We start from the raw sequence: 26,477 nt of genomic DNA on the forward strand, positions 1-26,477 counted from the left end.
GGCTAACAGTTCCTGTCTCCATCTCAGGAGACTTACTCTACCTACCATCCAAAGAGGGACAGAGGCAGAAGACACCTAAAAACCTGTTGGGTCTTGGCAGCATTGTTAATACCGCCAGGCTTACCATTGTTTTCTTCTAATTAAGCAGGTTTTAATTATCTAGAAGCCCTCAGCAACAAAAAAGAAGTGATCTTTTCAGCTGCCCATGATTCAAAATGTGAATGCAAAAGAGAAAAAAAAAATCTTTCAAGAAATAGATTTGACCTTTCCATGTACCTTATTTGTAGTAATTCTCTTTCATACAAAAGGGCCAAGTAAGGCAGACTCCCCAGCTGGGTTTAAAAGTGCTCTATCACATCTACAGCAACTATTCCAGAGTCTAGAAAAAAAAAAGAGTGAGGACTACAGGCTGGATTTCTTCTAGCAAAGCTCATAACCCAAGGAAAAAAATCACAACAGTACTGATGCATTGTCTGCAAGTTCCCAACTTTGCTCACAGTCAGTGCCTGGATCAAGTTCAGGCCCAGTGGGAGTACTGCATGCATGAATTTGTAGTCTCTGGGCTGCCCTCTGCATCAACCAAGGTAGTTGCACTTTGCTCAGCATTAACAATTTCCAGTGAACAAAGTTCAAGCAGTTAGCTGCAAATTTTAGATGCAGTTTACTTTCATTTCCTTTCAGCATAAAGGAGTTTCCTAGTTTAGGCAGAAAATATTCAGCAGTGAACTTTCCTGAATTTTTCTTTTATCCAGTATTTTAAGCTAACATCCAGAAACCTTGCTAGCAAGCCTGATAACCTACTTGATATGTGGCACTTTCCTAGGAACTGCAAGTATAAAGACAAAACTTTTCATGGAAATTAATCTTAATAAATAGGAAGGTTAGAGAATGAAGACAACGTAATCAAGAAAATGGAGTTCTTGCAAGGCCTCATCTGTTTGTGTTTCATATTTCAAGATTCCATATCCGTCTAATTAAGCGCTTACAGAAAGTTCAGTGTAAACAGGACAGTTAAGGTGTCTTCCTCAACAAGGTCAATTAACCAAGTGCTTGAGCAAGCATGTGGTTAGAAACATCATGTAACCAAACGGTGTCTCAAAGAGGTTTGCCTTTTTTCTAAATAAGAATTTTATATAAATGCAAGAATTTTAAACAAATACTAGCAGCTTCCTGGCAATAATTCCCAAAATGTAACAGAAACTCCTAGTTCCTCTTACCACTTCAGAATTAAGTTTCTTCCAGAAAGAGAGACAGAGAGAAGTTCAGAGAAATGAGCTATATATTCTAACACACACACCTCACATTACACAGTATGTGACAAACACCTCAACTATGTCCCACCCAAGAAATTATATCCTTCACATAATTATTTCATTGCACAAAGAAGTTGCTGAGCTGCAATATTGATGGCTAAGTGAGAAAAAGGTGAAAGTAGGCAAAGCTATAAACAGCAGTGGTGAAATGTGGGGAACATGTGGCAAACGTACGCATAAAACAGCCCAAGAAAATACATGGTGCACTAAAAGAAGGAAAAAAATCAACAGCGTCATTTATGTCTGCAGGCTTTATGGCTGATCTTTCCAGTAGTCCTTCCTCCTGGCCTCCCATTACCACTAAGTTCATGTTCATGCACAGCTCCAACCAGACCAACCAGCTGCACCCTGTCACTACACAGGTGTCTGTGTGCAGAAAGAGAAACCTTGTGTTCATAGCTAACTCTCCTGTATTCAATATACAGAAGCCATTTTAACACACAATTTCAGGAATTTGTTCCCACTGGAGTAGCACACAGCACATTCTATGACCACTTTCACTGTACAGGAAAAAAAACAGTGGATATTTTCAGGTTTATCCATTTATACTGAATCAAAATCAACCACCTTGAAAATCAAATACAAATACGTGCATTGACGATCTGCCCAAATCTATCTAAGCCTAGGTGATTTCCCAGGCTTCAAATATACATCATCTCATCCTTTTCATCTCACCTGCCTTTAAAAGCAGTCCACACACTGACATTCTGAACCACAAGAAATTGAATGGTTGCCTCGTATGGAGAGTACCAGTGGTGTAATAAGTCTGAACATTTACCAAACCCCTCTCCTAGTCAGGAAAAACACAGGCACTTGCCCAATTACATTCCCTGACAGGCGAGGTCCCCAATACTTGTCTTGACTGGGCAAGTAATAACAGGCATAAAATAGGCGAGTGCTTCTTTTTCTCATTACTTGATCATATGAGTCTCTTCATCAGCATCATAAAACTCCTCATCTTCACTTCCACTCCCTGCAGAACTGTCTTTGCCTCCAGACTAGAAACAAAAGTGAAGTAATTGGTTAGCACAGAAGCCACTAAATAAATCTCAAAATGTGTAAGCATAAACCATTATACCTTTGTTGGAATGCTGGTAGAGAAAAAGTACAAAAAGACAGGTCAAATTACTAAGACTTTGTAAAAGACGAGTTCATCAAGATTCATTTGTACCCTTGGTTCTTCAGAATCTCCTTTAAGAGATGGGCTTCTAGCAGATGGACTTTCTGTGCTCCATCAGCATACTAAAGAATACATGCAGGAGAGACTGTCTAGAATGGTTCTGCAGTGATGATCTACTCAGCTTTCTTAAATAAAGTCTAAATTCCCTGCTCTGTGGTGAGCTACTGCAACCAGAGGCTCAAAACACAGAAATTACTTGATTAGATAAAAGCTTTCCAAATTACTGCTTCTCCCTGTGCAGCACAGGCATTTTCCCAAGCAAGACACCCCTGCAATACCAACTAAAAGTGTTATGAAAAATGGAAAAACATTATCGGTTCACATGTTCAGAAAATAAACTGTTATAGGTATAACTACTTTAGCCAGATTCCTTTGAACACAATTTCTATCTTACCACCAAACTAAAGTCAGCTATTACAACTAATTCATTTTTATTTGACCAGTGTAGCATTTTTCCATGGCAGTGATGCAAATTATTCCAGTTAAAAAGATTGTCTTACTAGTATGAACTCCCTCTAGTATGAGTATTTAGGATTTTTTTTCCCAGTATGCTTGCATCCACCCCAAGACTTCTGCCTGCCTAATCACATGCATAGAAGGGTGAGAGAGAGGGTGAAAAATAGAGAAACGGAATTCATGTTCCTGACTGACAGTAGCATGCAAGCAAAATCTGTGGCTTTAGATCTGTCTTCAGAGGAGTTTTGCTACAGCAATGTGCGTTAACTGCAAAGGAATTTCAAACAGTTCGAGCATTAAGACCTGTCAGGAGATATAAAGGGAATCATGTTATGCTTTTTTCTGGATTTTTAAAGTCGTTTGAGGAAAGTCAAGCTATCACTGGATGGTGTCCAACTTGAATATCACAGTCACTTATGTTAACAGGAACAAAACCTCCATTCTGGGCAACCAGACCGCATATTACCCTGAAAGTGGTACAAAAGTACAATGGATACCGCAGGGAGAATTCAGGGTACGCCAAATAAATTCTACAGCTTTCTTACAGCAGCTTCATAAGACCTCTCCATGGCCTTGTCAAAGAGGGTTAATGTTTAACAGCTTTCCATTTTATCAGTGCTTTCTTTGTGAGCTTTAAAATAAACCCTAACGTGTCACAGACATTCCAGATATAATTTCACTGAAGTTACAGGATTACTTCAGGCCTGAACCAATGCTTTTTTTTCTTTTCTTTTTTTTTCATTTGCATTCAATAATTTTAATCCATCTGGGGAAAAGTGTTCCTTAAGAACACCATGTTTTTTATTCTTTTGTGGAACCTGTTCAGGTTGAGATCCTTAAGAAGCCTACGGAAGTGCAAGCAGGGAACATTTTAACCTGAGAAGATTGTTTGACATAAATGAAATAACTTGTGCAAATACTGATAAACAGACAATACTTGTCCCTCCAAAGGGCACTATTGACTTTACTTGGCTAGACAGGAAAATATGACTCCCCCTCCTCTAAGTTTCAACACCTCCACTGTTCGCTAGAATTGTTTTTTGCTACTAAGCCATCTGCAGAGTTAAGATGTAATAATGATCTAATTACTAATATAACAGCTGGTGTAAACTTGATGTAAATGTATATGACGGATTTGCAGAGCCAGCAAAAATACGGTATCACAACACATTATCCAGTATGGCTAAAAATATTTATGAAACATGCATGTAAAGCAGCTAAAGTATAAAGTTAATTGTTACAGAGCTGCCTCTTTCAAGCTTTTCTCAAGTGTGCTTTTGTCACTAAACTGTGCTGTCCTGTCAAGAATTATTACAGCTACAACTGGTAAACAAAGCAACATGCTGAAGCCTTTGAAACGAAGAAAATGTTCCGAAGCTAGAAATGCATTTTACTCTGCCTCCTGATTTCTGTGAAAATAAACTTATGACTACCTGTGAATATCAGATTGCTTCATCAAAAATTAATCAGATGAAAGTAAAAGGTGTTAAAGGATCCTGTCTCATTTCAGACTATTGGGATAACTAACATTGTTTTGTTGAGTTGCCCTTCAAGTGTTCCGACCACTTACTCATAATTTATTAGTCCACTAATATTTAGAATTTGGGGACCAGGATTTAAACACTGAAACCTTACCCAAATTCAAACACCTACTTCCAGCTCTCTAGCTACTTCTCACGGAGGAGCAGCCATGTGAAAACACTTCCCCACAACGGGAAGATACACACAGGAGATTGTGTCCAGGAGATTGAAAAAAATGAAGTATAAAGTGATATGAAAAAAACAGCATTCAAGGAAACCTCACAGAAAAGCATCCTGCTACCACATTTAATTATGCTGTGCCTGGGAGTTTTGTATTTTTGATATTATCAATTAATCTCCTTTCCCAGAATCAACAGCGGGACAGATCTTAGAGGTTAGTCTAGCTTTAACCCATTTAAAGACTCTCTAGGATAGTGACTTATTCCTCCCCCCTTGAAGCTGCTGAAGAGGACTCCTGCTTCGCTGAGCCATGGGGTAGAGAGGAGCAAGATGAAGGTCTGGTGGCCACTCCGTATAGCAGCCGCATCAAAGCCCATGTATGAAGCAAGAGACATAATGAGCTAGCCATTATGTCTATGCCACTTGTTTGCCTATCAGGATGACCAAAATGGCCCCTGGTCACTCCCTCCCACATATAAACGCAGGTATGCAGAGTTACACCATAGCCACAGAACAAAGAATCAGAGGTCATCATGAAAACAGAAGTATTAATAAATTGATTTATGAATAGAAACCAATATAAGTTATACTTGGATGACTTATGGATGTGGAAACCATGAGTTGTGTTGGAAATGGTTTGACGTGTTACTCTGGAGTTTTTTGGATCCCTACACATTGGTGGTGGTTGAACCAGCAGGGGGGCCAAAGAAACCTGCTGTGTCCCTTACCAGCAGCTCCACTGGCCAAAGATAAAGAAGATAAGGAGCTGTGCTGACTGATACCCCAGACGTTATCACTCGAGAAGGGACTGTAAGAGAATTAGAGGAGCAGGTCATAATCAGAGCTCCCTCCCAGCTGGTCTGAGGCCCTCACTGACATCAACATAACATCACAGAACCAATCCCTCCAAGCACTGGAGTGTCTGCAAAACTTCACCTGCATCAACCTCGTGGAAACATCTAAAAGGACTTCAGCACTGAACTCCAGACAGGTCATATAGTCCCTCACACACTCTTACAGGATGCTAATATTGGTTTAGACTTAAGCTTATATTCTTGACTTAGAATTGTAACATTATATGTAATAAACTAAATGTTTAAATGCAGTTCTGGGTCCTACTCTGTCTCCCTTGGTGTGTGACAGATAGACCAAACAATTGACTTGGAAGAACAGCCAGTGCAGGTCAGGGCAGAAGTAGTGTCCTGCCTTTGAGAACAGCCCTTCACAAACAGGTTACTGCTTTCTTTAAGCTCTAGCATTCTCAGTCTTCAATGGTCAGCTATGCATGAAACGTGCTGCAGCAATCAGTCTTACAGATCAGAGAGGCACAGACAACACCAAGTCCTTTATCCCAAGGAAAAGACTGTAAGGTTTTGGCCTTGAAGGGATGAATTAACCCAGCTATATTTCAGCCTGCACTTCCAGACAACATTTCAGATGTGGTGGTGAGGTTGCTAAACTACCTTCTACATGTCCTTGGGGCCTATCCTCCACAGGCGAAGAATTACTACCCTAATCTATTCATAGTGGCATATTCAAGCTGACAGCTGAAATAAACACAACAGTAAAGTATTAGAAAGCAAACAAACAAACAAATAAATAAGAATATACCTGTGAGCCATCTAAGGCTTGCAACGACATGGCTTCATCACCCAGTCTCCAGTATGAGCATACCTGCAGATCTGAAATAGTTTCTAGCAAAGGGCTGTTTAAGGTCTCTGGCAACAATAAACTTAAGAGTCCAGACAAAAGACCAGTTGCTCCAAACACAATGTAAGGCAGTGACCACTGTACAGATTTCTGAAAAAAAGGCACAAAGAGAGTTAAGTTGAGACTGGTTCCTTTTAGTTTATATTCTGCATCATATAGCGCTTAACCGTTAAAACCATTCCATGTAGCAACTGTGTTCATATTTGGCATAAGAATTACCAATCCTAATGTTTTTTTTAACCACTACTGTCAATTATATCTTATCAATACTACTAGACCCACACAGATTTTGGGATGGACTTTAAAAGAAATGCCTGCTGAATTTATACACAATTCCTGTCCATAACGTGCACTTTTTAACAAATGCCACATCGCTTTGTAATAGGGAAGAGATATCACCGAATCACAGATATGCTGGTTGGACAAGATTGCTTGAATACATCTAGGCCAAAGACCTACTCTAAAAATGACTACAGCCAATGCTAGACCAGGTAAATCACAGGTCTGGGTAACCAAGTACTGAAAAAACTCCAAGGATGGAGATTCTCCCTCTGAGTAGACTATTCTGGGACTGTATTAAACCTCTCAAAAAAAGATTATTCTCCAAATTTCCTGTCCAGTCCCCAAGTGAAAACTTGTGGTCATTGACCCCTGCTGAATGGTTCCACGCTACTGGGAAGATCAAAGGTGCAATAGTCCCTCAAGGTCTCAACTGAAGCCATGTGCACTAGGCCCCTGATCATCTTGGCTACCCTCCACTGGGTCCTCCCCAGATTTTTCAGCATCCCTGTAGAACTGGGAGGGAATCTAATACATGGGTCACATACTGAATTGGACCCAATGTAGCTCAGAGTGAAGTTTGTCTGGTTGTGATGAGAGGACATTGCTAGTTCCCATGTAATTTTTCATCCCCTGCTGTCCCCTGGTCTCTTTCAGCAAGGTTGCTACTCAGTCAGTTGGCTCCCAGCCTGTATCGACCATGTTATTTGACTATACCAGAAAAAGAATTTTATTATTCTTCTTAGCCTTCAGGAGATTTCTGATGGCCCAAAAGGTCCCACTGGACTCAAGATCTGCTGTTTGGTGTGTTAATCACTCCTCCTTATTTTGCATCCTCTAAAAACAAGGAGGACGTATTCTGTCTCATCTCCCACTTGTTACCAGCCACAGTACACCGAGCCTGTCACTACGCCTTTGAGCCTGGTGGTCCGTGCAACATTCATATCTAATACACCCTTTGTCTAGGTCACACTTCTTCAGCTGCAGGACAGTGTCAAATGCCTTTCCTGCTCTCCTCCTTTTCCACATCCCTTTTACCTTTTGTGATGAAATGGCTGACTATGAAATCAAACTGGCTGAGAATGAATCACCCTTAGCAAATCCATGTTCACTGATCCCAATCACCCTTTTTGGCCTTCACATGCTCAGAAACAGACTTGGAGGCCACGTTCCATGGTTTTTACAGAGACTGAGATTGAACTGCTTGCCTGTAACTCCCTGGAACCACTTTCTGATCTTAAATATACACATAACGTTAGCTTTTTTTGCACAGTTATCAGTGACCTTTCTCTACAACAAGTTTATCACAGATAATGGAAACTTGCCTCACTGTCACAAACAGCTCTTTGACTACCTCTTGGGGAATCCTATCCTACGGAATTGAAAGCTTTCAACTTCACGTGTTCTTGAACCTCCTTCTCCTTCATGTTTACTGGCCCTCTGCTTCCTCATCTGTGACAAAAGGCATAGAGGTATGGGGTCCAGTTTTACCTATCAAGACTAAAGAAAAAGCATTAAGTATTTCAGCTTATTCCATCTCGTCCAACAGGAGGATGTCCACTCCATTCAACAATAGGCTAAACATTTTATCTAAATCTCCTTTAGCTGATGGAATCCCTATTTATGCTCCTTTCTAGTTTTAGTTTCAACTGATCTTTGGTCTTCCTGTCATCAGCCCTGACAGCCTAAGCAATGTTTACACTCCTTTGACGTCTGTTCCTGCTTTCATACAGCTTGTTACCAGAAAAACTACACTGGGGCAAGGTGTGTGCAAAAATATGAGTCATCTACAATATAGCTCCCGAATGTGTACGCTTACTTTCAGACAACCAGTAAAGACAACTCATTTAGAAAAAGTCAGAAGTTTAGCTGTGTGTTTCAAACACTCACTTTGTATAGTAAAGAGCAATTCTAAATTGAGAAAAGAACAGGTTATGATCAAATATAAGAGCAACTTTTCATCTCTTATCTCAGCAAATAACTTTTTCCATTCTCAGTCTTTTTATAAGATCTCCAGACAGAAGGTACTGATAATGCTTTAAAATAATTGAATACATTCCAAAAGAAAAAATAAATTACTTCCTCAAATCAATGTTCATTTATTATTTAAACAATAAACTATTTTCACTTGCATGGAATCTATTCAAATATGATGATCCAAGATTTGTGACTCCTCCAGTGCCAAGTCTCTGCTAGATACAACACAATGGATACCTCAGCTGCTATATGGAAGCTGCCTAATAAATCTACCTGAGAGACCTGCCAGTCTTGGCTTTGCATTTTCTATACCTTGGACGTGCTCGCACTCTCACCTCTCCAGTGTTTCACCCTGCAGATTAAAAGGCTCACTCCGCTTATTTGCCCTTCCGCCAGCCCTCTGCCTGACATAAGACAGCAAATAGCATAGAGGAAAGTTATTCCCAAAGTCTGTCACATTAAAGGAATCGTCATTTGACCTCAGCAAGCAGTTTGTGTGAAAGAAACTGGCACACTATGTTATCTGCATACACAGAATATGAATACAGTGGAAAATAACATCATCCCCATGTTTTGTTCTTCAGATTTTTTCTTTGCCTTGACAGGCTGCTGTGAAGTTTGTGCACAACAGCCTCGCTGGTATCTCAGGTCTCCACAACATCATCATCACTCACAGAAAGATAAACTACTTTGATGATAATTATAATCCATGGATATTCAGTGAAGTACACTGATGCTAAAATTAATTTCTTCTCAGAAATATGAGGTATTGAGCCTTTATGCTTATCTTGATGCAGTAGATCTTCTGTGTAGGTGTCTTTTTTTTGCTGTTGCTTGCTTTGGGTTCAAAACTGGGTATCACTGTCTTGGTATTTTGAAATTACTATATTGCTCAAGTCTGCTAGCAAAGTCTCAAAACTCTTGCAGGGCTAAAACATCTTCTGAACTAAATAATGTAGAATTTTTGCCTAATTACACATATTATATCGCAATGCCTTTGGCCTAACATGAAACTGTAAAGACATCTAATTTACACATCTTAGTTTATGTACGTAATTTATCAAAAATATTCCCACATACATAAGCCTCTGCTACATCAGAGCCACAAAACAATAATATACATAACAGTGAGAAGTTCAGACAAACCAATGAAGGGACGAAAGGAGCAATGATTCCACCAACACGGGAAAACATGGAGCAGGCACCCATTCCAACATTCCTAAGAAGAAAACAAAAAATAATCATGAACTTTGTGTAGGAGAAATGACAACTTTTCAAAAGTACCATTGAGCAAGGAAAAACAAATCTTGGTCATGGCCTTGATCACATTAACTGGCAAAGAAAAGCCAAACATAACTGAAAGCATCTGATGACAAGAATTAACACACATGCTTTGTGTTTAGAGAATCAAAACCACCCCTACGTGCTCAGAATTCTAAAATGTCATACACATATGGGGAGATGAAAAAAGTGCAATTTCAGTTAATGCATCCTGTCTCTGCCTGAAACTCTGGCGAAATGCCTTCATCCAAATATTATCTATCAGTAGATTTGTCTGCCCATGAAAAACATGAGACTATAGTTGCACTGGTGGCTGATCATCAACAATAATAGCTGGTTAAAACATCTATTAAGAAGTGCACCCATATGATAGATGCTTTTGCCTACTCTGTAAGCACAGACCCAGGGTACTTCTGCCTCTAGTGAGTGGAACCTTGCTGTTGCTTACATGTGGCCTGTGACGCATCAAGTTACTTTTACAAAGCTTATTGATCTTCAGTTGTGCTAGCTGAGCAAGTGTAACTGTGTAATAGAGTTGTCTGTCTGTAAAGCACTGAAAGGTTATAGGTATCACTCATTAAAGAAATATCAGCAGTACTATTGTTATCCTCATTAGCGGAGAGAGGGCTGTGAGCATCCCAAGCAGCCAAAGGACTATTTTACTATTCTACAAAGAATGTGATTAGCCTGAAGAGAACACTGTAAATGTGAGGGAAGAAGCAGCAAAATGAGGATAAAGGAAGAAACGTAGTACATAAAACTACACATAATCATTATATGTAACTGAAAATCTCAACTGAAAATGTATAGTTAGTAGAAAAAAGTAACAGAGAAATAAAAGACAATCAGGTAAAGAGAACCAGAAAAAAGAAACACTTTAAAATTAACTTGTGTTACCTGATCACCGTGGGATAAAGTTCAGATGTGTAGATGTAGACAATGTTAAATGCAGCACTGATTGTCAGTTTCCCCAGCAAAGACAGAGAGCGACTGTTCACCACTGCAAATACTCCAGTATCTGAAAGAGAAAATGTAACCCTTCTGAGGCTTTCTAGCACTCAAATACATTTTTGTAATCACTTCAATCACTCAACAGCACGGAGTTAAAAGGAATCCACTTTGAAGAAATGAAGAAACTGCTATGACAGCCAAGTATTTTGCTATTAAAGGAATTTGTAGGTGGTGATTGGTACCTTCAGGACTATTCTCAAAACTCAAGAGAATCCAAGGAGCCTTCTTTTAGGCAGCAATGGCAGAAATCATCCAACGTAATTTATATTCTGTGCCTATGGATTTATTACCTTTCTCTACAAATTTGATTGCATGGATATAGGAAAACTATGTAACAAACTATGATAAAATAAGTCGATTTAAAATTCACAGCAGAGTTGCTATCAGGCCAAAATTGTTTCCATTCTGTTAAAAATAATCCAATAAAAAATAGCTAGGTTAAATGACTGAACAGCCCCAGAGCCTACAGAATGGAATCACTGCTCAATACCAGGAAAATAGAAAAACTGAGATTTCCTTTCCTTGCCCTCAGTGTTACAGGAAGTGACACCTTTAAGGCATTAAAATCCTACATTAAGGCTCTACTAGAACAACAAATTTAAGAAATGCAAGATAAAAATCCTATAAACATAGTAAAAGCTGAAGCTAAAATCCAACATTTCCTCAATCTACCACTAATAAAGTACTAAACTAGTTCTGTCAGCAAGTTGAAGAAAAGAATAATGGATACATTTCAAAAGTGAGCAAGTTTTTTTCAGTAAAAAGAGGTCTATTAGGCTTCAATTCCATAGGATAACATGCTTCTAAGATTATTACTTTGGAACAAAAACAAAAGACAGGAGGATGCTGGAAGAGCCATACCAAATATCCAACTCAGTTTTGTTAGAAAAGCCACTGCTTATTCGTTTGTATCAGGCATGTCAGAACAAGGGTTAAATGCCAATCAAAGAAGGCAACAGCATAAGCCATTACTGCTTTGCCATTACTGCTTTGAACAGATCATGCTCAGTAGACAGAGGTGCTTGCTACTGGCCAGTTAGCCATCTCGCTTCCTAAGACCTTTTGCTCCTGGCTGACTTGGGTAGTTCAGCACACAGCTGATATCCTGGGGTCTTGCAGTTCCATCCTCTGAAAATCCTTCTTTTCACATTACATCCAGACTGATACGCCTGGACTGATACACAAAAGCTACCTGATTACTGGTACCAGCCTAATCAGAATACTTCCGAGTGTCTGGCCTCTAGCATCTGGAACACTCTGGAAAACTGAGCTGCAATCCTTTAAAAAAGAGTTTTACCTATTAGATTCATTGCCACCTAGAGCACTCTCTTAGCCTAAACACTGGTGATTCTATGATTTAACCTTTTTGAATTTGCTTCAAATGTTCAAAACATTCTCCCTCCTTATGACAGGTGTTATCCATGCACAAATCTTACAAGCTGAGATAAATCTATGTACCTAGCTTTAAAAAGTAAAACTGCTTACTGTGCAATTTTGTTTCTATCATTTAGAAAAAATCTGAAAATGAAGAAATGAACATTGGTATGTCTCTAAAAAGAAGGCATTTCATTTAAAACTTCTTAAAGATCCCTTGCTTCAGAATGTTCTCAGAACAGTCTCTGTACTGTAAGATATATGGTTACATTACTAATACCAGTCACACCAGTCTTGAACACCACAGAGCAGTGAAGACAAGACTGAAACTTGCCCCAAGATTCAATTTTTAAGATCTTTTGACATTAGTCTTTTACTTGGGGAGATACATACAAGTTGTATGGGTGCTACTGACATTGACTTATCATTTGGCTAACAGAGACACCTAAAGAAACATTATTGTTTAGGATTAAGCTAGAAACACTGGAGTGACTAATGTGACCAGAAGAAAAGGGCAGAATTCAAAGGCAAAAGTTCAAATTAAAACCTTTCCAATGAGCTTTTCTTAAGGTCTTAGGAAGGTTGCTTTCTTATCATTTTTGCAAATTAGCTTCTCTGGTTTCAAAAATTGAGACTTATACATGGTATGAGCCTAATCTACTGTCAACCATTAAATTCTTCTTGGGCTGTAGGATGATGTGTTTACCAATTCTTCTCACATACTCCAGAAACAAAAGGAAAATATTTACCTTTCTTTTTAGGAAGAAACATGACAATAAGACAAGCCAATCCTCCCAGGAACAGAAACGCACTCAATGTTCGCTTCCGACCAAACCTGATATGCAAGGATAACAAAGCTTTATTCTGCATTAGATCTGTAGTTTGCAAAGCAACGAGTCCTGGAAATTTATGTTATCTCTTTAATTACAGTTGGAAATTCTGAATGTTATTTCCCACAAACACATCCTCTCGCACTGTTTTTAAACGAAAATTCTACTGCACTCTTAACAAAATAAGCACCGAGAAGTCTTTATGCAGTGGTTGACAATTCCTACACTTTTGATTTGCTTCCCACTGTGCGTTCACATCTGTAAAGCCCCTCAGGTGATAGGTAGAGAAGAGACCGAAACATAAATTCTACAAAAGTGAAAGACAGCATCCAGAGTATCACAGCTCACAAAAAGACTAAATATCTGAATTAACAGCTTGGTCACATATTCATGCATGCAGCAGCTATTACAGGAAACCAAACAACAGGTTTAATTGAGTTTAGTTGCAGTAGTTTCGACATAACAGTGGGAGTGGGGGTTCAGAGACAGAGGCGTGAAGAATGCCATCTGGTGTTAGCATGGAGTCAGCACAGTTAGCTTCGACTGAGGTAGGAAAGCAGCCTCATCTCTGAGCCCATATTAGATGGCTCATTAATAAGTAAGCTAACGAGAGCAAGTTAAGCTGTTATTTGGAATAAAGATATATCAATGTCAATTTGAAATTAAAGCAGAAAGCCCCACACAACAGATTAGGAGACGCAATATACATGAATTGTATCTTTGAGAAAAATTATAACAAAACAAAACCCGGAATAGGTTAATAATTTCATGCTTACCATTTTTGGTTAATCAAGTAAATACAGACTGGGTATGCTGGGATTTCTATCAACCCCGAAAGCGCTAAATTGGCATAAATACTTCCACCTAAGTCACCCACATTAAGGGTAAGACCATAGTAAACCAAGCTGCACACAAACCTGCAGAAGACAGAAAAAGTAAAATCAGAACTGCTGCTTTGTCTGCCAAATCAAAGCACTGATCTGGCATGATACATTATAAACTATATTTGGTGGTTCAGAAGATAGGTCCAAAATGTTTCTCCAGAAGTGTATGTTGCTTTCTAGGTAAAGAAACCATTTTGTCTCTGCACAGACCCAGCTTCTGACTTACTATCGAGTTAAACTTAACTACACTTTATTCTGGTTTATGCACATTCTTAAGTTAAAATATGATAATCTTATCTGACTTGGGAAACGTCTTTGTCCTTTTTTGGTTTTATCAGGTTTCACCTTCATCCATACTTTTCCAAAGGTTTACACACAATTTCTCAAACAGTTCAGATGACACTTCTGCCTTCTTTTAATTTCTACGCTGTAGTCCAGTTTTATTTATTCTCCAATTCCAATTTTGCACTTTTGTAACCCTAACTGTTGTCTTCAGAGACAGGAAAGGAACAGGTCACTAATTCAATCTGTGGGAAATCAGCAATCGTCGTTTAAGGAATAAACTTCAACTATTCTGCAGGAAGCATTTGGAAAAACAACAAGAAAGCAGCTGTGTTGTCTGCTGACAAAATAATGTTATTTGTTTTTTTCACAATCAACACATCTTCCCTAATTACATGCAGTATAAAAGCAACTGTATGGACAGTAATGCCAGAGGACTCTCACACCAAGTCATACATAATGTTTATTTCAACACAGCAGCAAGATCTCAGGGCTTGCAGAGCTATCTGAAACAAAACAGGGACTTCTGGAGTTAAATTCCTGCTAGCAACTAGAGGTTCCTGCTCCTTACTACAGCAACTGCTAGCACTGGTAGCACTTTCTCTTAAGAAAGCAAACACAATCACTAAGCAAGGTAAGCCACCCACCTGCCAATGGGCTCTTTACACACAAAGCAAATAATAGCCCATTTGACTGAAAGTATTAACCCAGCATTGGCCAAAGAGGAGGACAGCATGACTAACCTCAGCCACCTCTGATGGTCAGAAAGGATGAGGCAGTTCTCAACTATTCTGAGACTCAAAAAGCAAGACAGAAACACAAAGAAAATACATCTCAGACCTAGACTGTAAATAATAGCTATATATTAGAAATGCACTAAGGGAATACTGTAATACAAGGATCCTTGCTCCTAACAAGACAGACGGAGTCTAAGTACAATCTGCCGGATGAGTCAATTCTCAGCAACATGTTCTCGCAGAGACTTAAAAGAGGCAACAGTAGCAAAAGTATTTCAAGTACCAGGTAAACATCATGATCAAGGTGCGTCCCAAAAGAATCTTATATCGGAACAGATCCAAGAAGCTGCCAGCCTCTCTGGAGCTCCTCTCTCCTGGGAGTTTTAATGAAAAAGTGCACTTCTGCTTGCGATTCCTCTTTGCAATGAGGTAGAGGGCATCTTCTGCTTCATTCAGCCGACCTTGTGAATAGAGCCAACGGGGGGACTCTGGAATGAATCTGAAACACATATACATACACAGGGAGCTTCAGGGCTTTTCTGTCCTTCGAGGCTGGACTTGTCTATGCAAATAAGGCTGAAATACATTTCAGTATAACGAGGAATTTTTCAAACAGCCCTTCAGGCATAGAATTCACTTATTGAAACAGAGATAAAGGATGTTGAAAAGAAAGGGAACGTAAGTCATATGCAATTTAGATTCTGAGAAATTACATTGAGTATACATGCACAATACTACTAGTTACAGTAGTAGTAGTTACAGTAGTTACTCTGTCTTTGGCAAATTCAGAATTCAGGAGGCACCACACTGCTGCAAGTAACACAGGACTGCTTTTGTTAACACCATATAGCTGTCTTCCATCTCTCCTTTTCCAACTTTATCCCAAGTTCTCCCCTGCAGACAGGAAGGCATGGGCTTGTTCTTTCTCCTCATGTGCACTGTTCACTCTATAACCCTGTAACTCCAATACAGCTCACAAAATAAATCTTCTATTACTTTCAGATTCCCAGAACTAATTTAAACTTCAGCCTGTTGCTAAGAGCTTTAAGGTTTTCACCTCTGACCAGAAGTAATATTTTTCCTTTAAATTTAAAGGAAAGTGATTCTGTGCTTTTATACAAGAAAAGAGCTTAGAAAGGAGCATGATTTCTCCCCCAAGATAAACAAAAAATAAAAATCTGGTAGTATGTTCTGCACAATGTAATTTTCAAGTAATGTGGGAGGGAGGCAGCATGATATTTAAAATTAATAAAATCCTTTCTTACAGAAAAGTAGGCCTCAGAGCACAGCTCTGAAGTTCCAAGCATGAAGTATTTAAAAAAAAAAACGTACATAAAGTTAAAAACTTTTTTCCAAAGGCCCTAAACACCACTAAGTTTTGAAATATCAGAAGTGTCACCTCATGAACAGCATTTAAGATCTTTTTCTGAGTTCTGACACTTCCTTTGAAAGTGTGTTGACTCTTTAGCAAAAAGTTTTATTCAAAAACTTGCTGCTGTTAAGTAAATGTTGGAAGGAAAAAAGCCTTAAGTTTAAACAGCAGCTCAAGTTATTTTCTTCTTTTAGTTACTGAAATTTTGCTGGCAGGAAGTATGTAAGAAAAAAAGAGCACATTGCATCATATAGGTTTCAGTGCTGAAGTCCACAAACACAACCACCCTATCATTTTAATAAAGAAGCCTTCTTCCTATTCTTTCCTGATCACACCTGAAAAATATATGGAAGCTTCCCATTTTTTCCTTTGCTTCTAGACTGTACGTGCAAGCAATTTTAATGCTGCTCCTTTGTGCAAGAATAATTATAAGAGAAACGATTTATTATTACATAATGGCAAAACCACTTCTATATCTTTTAATGTGTGTATAGTGTCTTGTAGCATACCGGACTACAGTTTAGATCATCTACACATGCCAGATAAAGAACAAGATGTGCTTCTACACTACTCTAGATACTGTTCCAATCTACAGTAATAAAGCCTATACAAGGTGATGTACACTTACATTATCAAATATTGCAGTTCTGCTACTCAAAGAAAGCACAGAACATCAGCTGGAAGAAGTTGAAAGAAATACCTCAGTTGCACCATTTCATGCCATCCTAGAAAGGCACCCTGATTTGATTGTTTGGTTTGTTCGTCAGTTGTCTTTTGTTTGTTATTTTCGATATTTTTCTTATTTTTGACATTTTTCTTGATGAAATTCAGTTTGAAAAATAACTTACAGAGAAAGAAGAAAGACGACCGTTCCTTCCAGGTTAACCACAACAGTCAGAGTTCTCCAGGAACGAATATAGTACCCTAGTAAAGCATACTGGGCAATTCCCACAGCAAAGAACAAGCCACCAATAGATCCTAATATACAAAAAACCAAACCAAAACATTATCACTCCTTTAAGGAACATTACTAACATTTTACACATTGGATCAGACAAACTAACACACAATTAAGCAAAAGTCACTCAGCAATACAGGCAAAACCACAGCTATTGGACCAAAGAATATTCTGCAGGGCAGAAATATTACATCTCATTGCAAATATAAGTACAAGTCCAAAAATCACTCTTCTGCATCCTCCTCACTCAACACAAACCTACAAACAACTAAATCTTGTAATTCTAAATAAGTATATTTCAGCTTGCCACGTGTAAAAATAAATACCACAAACCACTGGAAAACTGGTATTTTTAGAAATATATAGCAATCCTTTGTAGTGCTCGTGATTTGTTAGACATACTGTTTCAACACAGTCTCAGAATAGCACTTCTTTGGTACTTGTCACAGACTAAGTCAGGCCCCAGAGCTATAGCACTACAATCTATATACATCTTCTCTGACGGACAGCTTCAAAACTTGCAGACAAGACATTTACGAGTGTCTGTATCTCTTGTTCTAAATTCTAAAGTTGATTACCACATGGGACAACATTCTGAGTTTTTACATATAAAGAATTGTCTCAGCTTCTTATTACTTATTAGCTTCTTATTATTTTTTATTTTATTTTTTGAGAACTGCCAAGAATGAAAGAATTTATATCTAGCATACAAACACTAAGCTCTGTTTAGCAAAATCCAAAATTCTGATGGATGGAGCTCAGCTATCACGAACCTTGGCTGAGCTGTGTAACATTCACAGGGGATGTTTCAACTGGACCTTTGTCAGCTTGAGAGATGCAGAAACCTAAACGGTCCCAACTCACCTATTGCGCTTGTCTAAGGTTCATATTAAATAAAGCAGGGCTCAAAGACCATAGTCACACAGATCCTCAAGCACAGCTGAATTCCCAAATGCTGTGATGCTAGCTTTGGTTGTACCTCAAGCAGTGCGAAACTGAAATCTATGAATTCTGACAATAAAGACACTAGCACTCAAACTTTACCTGCTAATGCCCAGTAGGCGGTTCCCACACACTCATTCAGTAGAACAAAGGCCACCAGTGACATCCCACCATTCATCATCCCCACCAAGAAGCGAGAGATGGCAAAGAATTCATATGAGGGTGAGAATCCATTTGCAATGGCAAACAAGATGTCAAGAGCAAAACCTGAAAAACAAGGCAAAAGGTTTTATTCCAGAAAAGTACCTAAAGAAAAGCAGAAGCATTTGTCAGTATGTTTACTTGATGTTCAGTGGCATCCGTCCCAGGCAATCACTGTCAACAACTAGAACAGAGGTTTGAGGAGAAATTTAAATACTTGAAGTTAATATCATAAAAGGGGGACACTAAAACGAGTGGTTTCTCATACATAATTTGCAGTATTAAACGTTTAAATTCAGTTCATGGCAGATTATTTTTTCGTATACTCGGAACTACTGTCTGCCTCCAGTCAAGATAGCTTGATATTTATTCCCATGCAGAAGCCACAGAGGAAAAAATAGAGGACCAAATATCTGCCCTCACACTTGGAAAGCAGTCTACACAAACTAGAGAAGAGAAACCATACGGGGGAGAGTACATGGGGAGTTTGCACTGTATAGCAGGCCTAAATTTAACTGCTTTGAATGAGGCTGTTCCTTTTAAAAAAAATGATCCATTTTTTAATTCTACATACTCATCAACTGACACACAATTTTATAACTACATACACAAAACATGAAATTCCAAATATTGTTTGACCTGGGGACAGTTAAAAAAGCTGACGAGCTTTAAGACAATATATGGATCACAAATACATAAAAATTAAATCATGCAGACTGGAGAGAAAAGGTCCAACAAATTCCTAGCAGGTTATACATGTAATAACACTGCTAACAAATTACTAGAAATGTTAACTGTAACCTGCAGAGATCCCATGAGCACAACATGCATGAGCATAAGCCTTTATGGTAGGATTCCTAACATACATACTAGTATATATATAACTTCCCATATATTAAGATGGCAATTAAATAGTTAAATATCAATTTCTTGACCCTACTTATATTCTTGAACTATATTGGAAGGACAAAACAAAAAATAAAAATCATAGAATGCTGTGGGTTGGAAGGGACCTTTACAGGTCATCTAGTCTGACCCCACCTCTGCAGGAGCAGGGACACCTTCCACTGGCTCAGGTTGCTCAAAGCCCCATCCAATGTGACCTTGAATGTTTCCAGGGATGGGATTCCCACTATCTCCCTGGGGAACCTGTTCCAGTATTCCACCACTCTCAGCGAAGAAAAAGATTTCTTTCTTATTTCCAGGCTAAATCTACCCTCCCTTAGTTTAAAACCATTCCTGCTTGTCTTGTCACAACAGTCCTTGTTAAAAAATCTGTCCCCAGCTTTCCTGTGGCCCGTTTCAGTACCAGAGGCTACTCTAAGGTCTCCCTTGAGCCTTTTCTTCTCCAAGATGAACAACCTCTACTCTCTCTCCCCTGTCCATCACAGCACATGATGCACTGCTGCGTATCAAGCTCTCAGCAGAAACAGGGCTCTTCAATTGATCTTCAAAGTCACAATAGCTCTAATTCATTCATTCTGTTAAGTGGCAGCAGTTACCTGTGAGATAGACTTTCTTCCTTCCAAAGCGATCTGAGAGCTGGCCAAAGGAGATTGCTCCAATAAACACACCACTGAAGTAGAAAGAACTGGCAGCACTGACTTTGTACGATGTGTTACCAATTAAAAACCACTAGATAGAGAAAAAAAATGGGCAAGGGGATGAGGAAGAATTAACCAGAATCCAAGCAGTTCGTTAACAGGTAATAGTTGGAGGGACATAACACATACTTGAAGGAAAATTAAACTTTGCATAAATCTCATAAGCATCACATTCAGTCAGTCATCAGATAAGTCACCAAAACACAGCTGCTACTTGCCAGACTCACAGGGTGAGTCACAGGTACTAACTCACAGGTACTAACCAATTGCACAGATACCTCAAATCAAGTGCAATCTTTGATTCTGAATCAAAGACAGATCCCTCAGAGTACTGTAACTTTTGCAGCCTTCACCCACTCTCACTTTTATTATCTTTTCTCACACAACTCTATTAGCTTAAATAGACTCAGTCCTATCTCTTGACATATGCCACTGCAGTGAGCAGGCTCACAATGCAAAAATAAAAACTGTAGTTTATGTCCAAAGATAATCCTGCATATGCTCCTCCTTATGAACTGTCTTGTCACTGAGAAACACTTTGGTAGTATTAGGCAGGTTTTCTGGTATTGCAAATACTTATTTTATACAGTATACTTGACGTTATTTCTGGTTCATCTCAACTCCAAATACAAAATTGATCTTCACATGTTTGATTCTTACAGGCTTAATGTCTCAGGTTGAACCCGACAGGAAATTTTTTCCCCTACAAAATTGTAGAATGAAAATAAGCCATGCTCTCACTCTTCAAAAGCTATTTCCTTTCGTATTCTAAAACCTCCACATCTTGTGTTCTTTTCTTCTTCTACTTCTTTTGCACCTTGAGATAATGTTTCCTTTTAGTGACACCCAACTTTTCTTCCTGTGCTGGTAAGTCAGTGATTATGTCATTATCCCTGCAATAACACTCTAATCTTCTCCTCATAATCTTCTCTTCCTCTACTAAAATCCCATTAGATATCCTCTCTAGCAAAGCTTATATTATTTCAAAGCTCAGTTATGAACTACCTCACCATGAGAGTAGAGCCATGCAATTAAACCTCACCAAGATTAAGGAGCTAACAAAACAAAATCATTTAGAAGCTCCAAGAAAATAACTTACTCTCAGTATATGCTTCATTTTGAGTTGTCATTTTAATGATGAGGTGTTTCCTGACACGGTAGGTAATGTGCCCATAAAGCGTCAAGACTGACAAAATTCAATTCTAAAACTAACCATGTGACCACAAACGAGCTTCTGAAGCTTCCATAGATTTTAAAAATGATTCCCAGAAAAATACTTTTGTATAATAACAGCCCATGAGATTAATTTTATCCTGAAATTATGCGGTCAGTTTGTTTTGTAAGAGCTACAAGAATCAAACCCTAACTTTTGGTATAAAAATTTAAAAAACTGCCAACACTGAAACTCAGTAACATTAAACGCTTTCTGAATCATTCAGGGATTAAGGCATAATTAGGTTGCAAAGCAAAATTTGTTCTGCAAATTAATCTTGACAGCTAAGACGCCCTTTAAAGGGCTCAGGGCTTTTCTCTTCTACATAAAACAGGTTACATATATATGCTTGATATTCACAAATCAAGCTTCTTCCATATGAATATTTTTCAGTGTAAATTTGCAACGGTCATGTTATTAGTAGAGTGAAGCCACAAGATAAGCATTGAAAACAACCTCCTCAAATGCATGAAAGCTTCTTTATACATCAACAATGAAACTACGCAGTGATGAGGTATCCCCCAAAACAAGTGTGATCTTACCAAAATCTTCCTATTTAGCACGTAACTTAATTTCCAAACATACTTCACATTCAGCTAACAAATTCTGAAAAACAATCTATTTTAATAGTGGGAAACGGGAGAGGTATCAGCATTTTATACACATGCGCCTTTACTGAGAAGTATGTTAGAGAACTACAAAGCAGAATCTACTCAAATGGCCTTAGAATTTTTCTTTAGTTGCAGATTTTTCAAATCAACTTCATTCTTTACCCGAGTTTCTTATTTATGCAACTAAAATGCATGAAAATCTTTAAGATTTATGTCCTAAAACAATGCTAGGCTCCACAAACATGTCTAACTTGTTAAGTTTACGAGACTATTGGCTAAATTAAAAAGCAAAAAAGCCCAGAGAGTTTGAAAACCTTAATGAGCTTTATATAATGCTTAAAAAAATCCACCATTGATTAGGATTTTAATTTAAATAGTGGCATAAGTACCCATATCCTCCTTATTGCCACAGTAAAAAGCAATGCCTGTTGTACACAACTGCTTGGTACTATTCCAAAGCCAGAAGTTTTCGTCAATATGCTCATAACCAGTAAAGTTAAGTGCTTTACAAGACTAATTCAGATAGCATTAGTGCCTCTGGGCAATAGACATGAGTTATCAAGTGGCAATACACTTGACTCAACTGCAAAGCTCTAAATCCGGGTCTGGTAACAGATGCACTCAGACAGGGCTCCTGCACAGAACAAGGTGATGTTAACTGATTCTGAAAGACCCAGAAGGGAAGGCGTTGCAACACATCAGCACAGAGTCTGGAATTTTTTCTGTAGGGACTGTGGCTGGACCATGAAAAAAGACACAAAACAGGCCACACCAATACAGCTGAATACAGCTTGTTTTGGGATGGAACGGAGGGTGGGAGATGCTTTATTGCTTTGCCCAGCTGATTCCCCACTGGCTAGGCCTTCCCTCATATATGGCATGGCAAAGACTGCAGAAGTCCCTTCCTCTCCAGTTCCTCCACTGCTTGCTGACTCTATGATGGATGCACTACACGCATTTGACCTTAGTACAAGAATCACAAGAGGCAGCCAGAAAGAGCTCAGGGTCCATAAAGGATTTTGAGCACAGTAGTACAATGAAAGGCATGATTCCTGCTCAATTGTGGAGTCAGGCGACAGGATCCAATGCATAACCTCCACATGGAAAAGGTGAGAAGTTTCAGAGCAGAGCTTTGGTCAAGATCTGCATAGCAAAATAAAGCTAGTCTTTGTTGCCAGTAAAGATAAAAGTAGATTACCTGTTTTCTACCTGGAAGTAGCACCCATTTCATTTGCTAACCAAAACATGCATTAGTATGGAAGGAAGAAGCAGTAAACCAGCTCCCACAGCTGACCCAATAACATTTACAATTCACACACAAGGCAGCAAAGCACGTTTCAGTCTTACCTCAGAGACTATTGATGTGAAGCTCCTGCTGAAGTGTACATGCTTATGCACCTCGCTGCTATTGGCAGTCAGAAGCCATTCCCCAAAAGCTCTCTGCTCACTTACTGACTGGTTGCTATGGCTCTGATTAGCCGAAAGCTCTTGGAGATCCCAGTGGTAGGGAGGAGTTGCACCCACCAATGCAATGAGGATGGCTTCAGTGGCAACATAGAGCTGGCATGAAAGACAAAACATCAAAGAAGCTAAACATACATCCAAGCAATGTTTTCTCTGCAACTGGATCAAGTTAGTATTAAAAAATATTCCTATTTTGTTATTTGCCTTCTACCACTACAAAATGCCGTGTATAGCCCTCACCTACTAAACAGTAGACACTAAAAAGCCACAGCTTCAACGTGGTGGTTCTTGCCCTTTCTATCTGTTGATTATTTGAAAGAAGTTCACCTCCTCACACCCTTCCCTCAGTCAGAGGCCCCTCAACTCGCACACACAGCAAGTACACTGCCTGGATACACAAAAAGTTGATAGTAGTACTAAGGAGACAAAATAAAACTATTCTTTTAATGCAAGTATATTACTCTATTAGATCCTCACTTCCTAACTGTGTTATTCATTCCTCTAATTTGATATTTGGAATAGATCTCCTCACTCTTTGATATCTAATCTTTCCCAGTTTTACCAAAATTACAAATTTTTTTACTCTTTAAAAAGAGATACAGTCACACATATGAATGTACATATGTATTTTTTACGTATCTACACATTTATAGAGACACACAGGGTCTAAATACAGCGATTAAAAACTGGCTTTGTTTAGGAAAGAATAAATACAATGGCTGGAAACCCAGACATTTCAAGCCTGATCTAGAGCTGGATCACTGCTCCTTGCTCAGAACAGTATTCACTGGCTACAACTCCATCTTAAAACCCAGGGTTTCCAGGCCTGTTTGAACATGGAAGTGCCAGGAGTTCTGTAACAGAAGAAATTCGATATACACAAACACTCCTCACTCTTCAAATAAAACTATCTCTTCTCTCAAGCCCTCCCTGGGGAACAGTAACTCAGCACAGTAGCTCCTGCCTACTACTTCCTCCATAAAAAAAACAAACAAACAAACCAACCCTCAGACATGTCATTCCATCCTCAAACCCCACTTCAGCCACCTCCTGAACGTAGACCTTGCTCTGCTCCCACATCTCCCTTGTTTGTTCTTGGGAAGAACGTAACTGCAGGAAGTGTGTTCTCTCAGGAGGCTGCTACACAAGTATTTTTCAAAACTAGGAAGGCCACAGATAGACACAAAAAAACGTCAGAGGACCTCTGAATTCTTATGCAAGCAATGCCAGGTAACCCTATCCTGTTCTGCACAACAACCGAGCAGCTGGAGTTACACTCAGATCTAAGTAAGAATTACTACTACATTAACTCAGAGACCCCTGAGTTATCACCCAAAAGCATTTTCTTTCCATCAGCTTCTTTTTGCATTTTACATGATAAACTGCCACTGTAACAGCAGGTGATAAATAAATACTTTTTTAAAGTCATTCTCTTCCTGTTTTTAGTATAAAATTATTGAATATCAAAAGGAATTAAGAAGAAAACCACAATCTGTTAGCTATGTTATTATTTAAGCTAATGAACAACTTCTGGAAGGACAACGATGAAGAGTAAAAGACCTCATCTGGGAAAGAAGGCAATAACTATGTTTACATGGGGAAAAAGGTGTTAAAAAGCTGAGTGGCCATGTTGCTAGGATGTGTAGATAAAGTTTTCTCAAAAACAGTTTGAAATTACTGAGAAATGAGAATTACACGTCATGATCTGTAGTGCATCCCTGTACCCCAACTTGCTCAGACAATTACATGTCAGAACTAAAGTGATATTATCTTTGCTTTTGTCTTGTGAATAATAAACATATTATTGGACTAGTTCAGGAAATGAAATCCTTGAGGCATTTTATTTAGAGAAAGAAAGCATAACGCTTTCATTTTCGCTCTAGGTGAACCCCACCCCACTACATCGAAAAATATCTGATTGCAGGCACACAAAGAAACACCACAGACATTTTTTCAATTATTAAAAAAACCTTCAAGCATCCTAGTGGCCACAGCAAGCAAGGCTAAAACAAAGATAGAAACACCCCGAAACATTTCTAGACCAGAAACATTTTCTATAAGTGGTCTTAAAAAAATTACTAAGCAAACTCTCAACTTAAAGAGATTCAAAATACAGTTTTTATCCTTCAAGTAAGAGGCAGGAGTTATATTAAGGAATCTGGAGATTCCCTCCCTAAGAATTCTAAATGCTTGCACTTACCAGTAACATAGTTGTGTAGACTTGTGATCAATATAGAAGAATATCAAATCAAACAGAAATATTATATAACTTTATAAAGTACAAAATGGCTACATTGTATGTAGTGTGGCAAACAAAGCCCTTCATTTTTCATTTGTTCTATAACCCAAGTCAAGTCAAATTTATGTCGTTTAATGTATACCTTCTATTCATAAAACATTTTAATTGGGTCTATGAGAACGTTAACAGTCCCCTAATGAATTCCCTGCACTGATCTGTATTAATCAACATGAACATCAAGCACAGCGCAAGAAGACAGCAGCTCACAGTCACTGATGATTAGATGCTGAGAGTTTTGTTAATCTGGTTTAAGTTTCTCCGGCTCGTTTATATTCTATATAGGTTAAAATTTTATAGTCTGTCTTGATTATAAGTCTATGGTGTAAGGAGATTTAATGAAAGGCAGCACCTTAAAAACCTATACATTTTCACTTTCTCTGCCAAGTAGAAGACATTTTAGTTAGTCTTTTATAGCTGTTTCATTAACAAGTTTTGAAACTAACTTAAAATTAACATTTTGAAATTAATATTAATAGAAATGACTGGAATGCCTTGATCAGCTTTCTCGGTGTTCATTTTCATAATAAATTACATCCAAGGAAAACACAAAATCTAATAAGGCTAACAAGGGAGGGGGAGGAAGACCTTTAACAGTTTCATTTGTGTATAAAGAAAACACACACTAAAATAATTTAAGAAATTATTTTAGACTTCATAATTTAACCATTATGAAGCACTAATACAAAACAGAAGCGATATTTAAATTCTACTAAGAAGTGCTTTCAATCTTTTTAATCAGCTAATCAGCAATTCATAACCAGCCTAATCCTACTAGACAGGTATCAGATGAACTGATGA

At 38.4% G+C, this 26,477-nt stretch overlaps 1 protein-coding gene across 2 annotated transcripts in view; it reads right to left on the minus strand.

Moving 5' to 3' along the window:
* Nucleotides 1-415: 415 nt before the first annotated feature.
* SLC22A15 (solute carrier family 22 member 15) overlaps nt 416-26,477 on the minus strand; it is a 38,841-nt gene continuing 12,779 nt past the window's right edge. The window contains exons 2-12 of one of the 2 annotated variants that reach the window (XM_069866977.1): nt 23,264-23,476; nt 19,991-20,123; nt 18,390-18,554; nt 17,236-17,365; nt 15,299-15,514; nt 13,889-14,029; nt 13,032-13,117; nt 10,795-10,915; nt 9,763-9,835; nt 6,262-6,450; nt 416-2,311 (exon numbers count right to left, since the gene is read on the minus strand). In XM_069866977.1, coding sequence (XP_069723078.1) covers nt 2,225-2,311; nt 6,262-6,450; nt 9,763-9,835; nt 10,795-10,915; nt 13,032-13,117; nt 13,889-14,029; nt 15,299-15,514; nt 17,236-17,365; nt 18,390-18,554; nt 19,991-20,123; nt 23,264-23,476 — 1,554 coding nt within the window. In that variant the 3' untranslated portion in view covers nt 416-2,224. Of the gene's footprint in view, nt 2,312-6,261; nt 6,451-9,762; nt 9,836-10,794; nt 10,916-13,031; nt 13,118-13,888; nt 14,030-15,298; nt 15,515-17,235; nt 17,366-18,389; nt 18,555-19,990; nt 20,124-23,263; nt 23,477-26,477 lie in introns of those variants that run through there. The other variant, XM_069866981.1, reaches the window with a different exon arrangement.

Source organism: Phaenicophaeus curvirostris, chromosome 1 (genome assembly GCF_032191515.1).
Source record: "Phaenicophaeus curvirostris isolate KB17595 chromosome 1, BPBGC_Pcur_1.0, whole genome shotgun sequence".
In the NCBI taxonomy this organism is placed as follows: domain Eukaryota; kingdom Metazoa; phylum Chordata; class Aves; order Cuculiformes; family Cuculidae; genus Phaenicophaeus; species Phaenicophaeus curvirostris.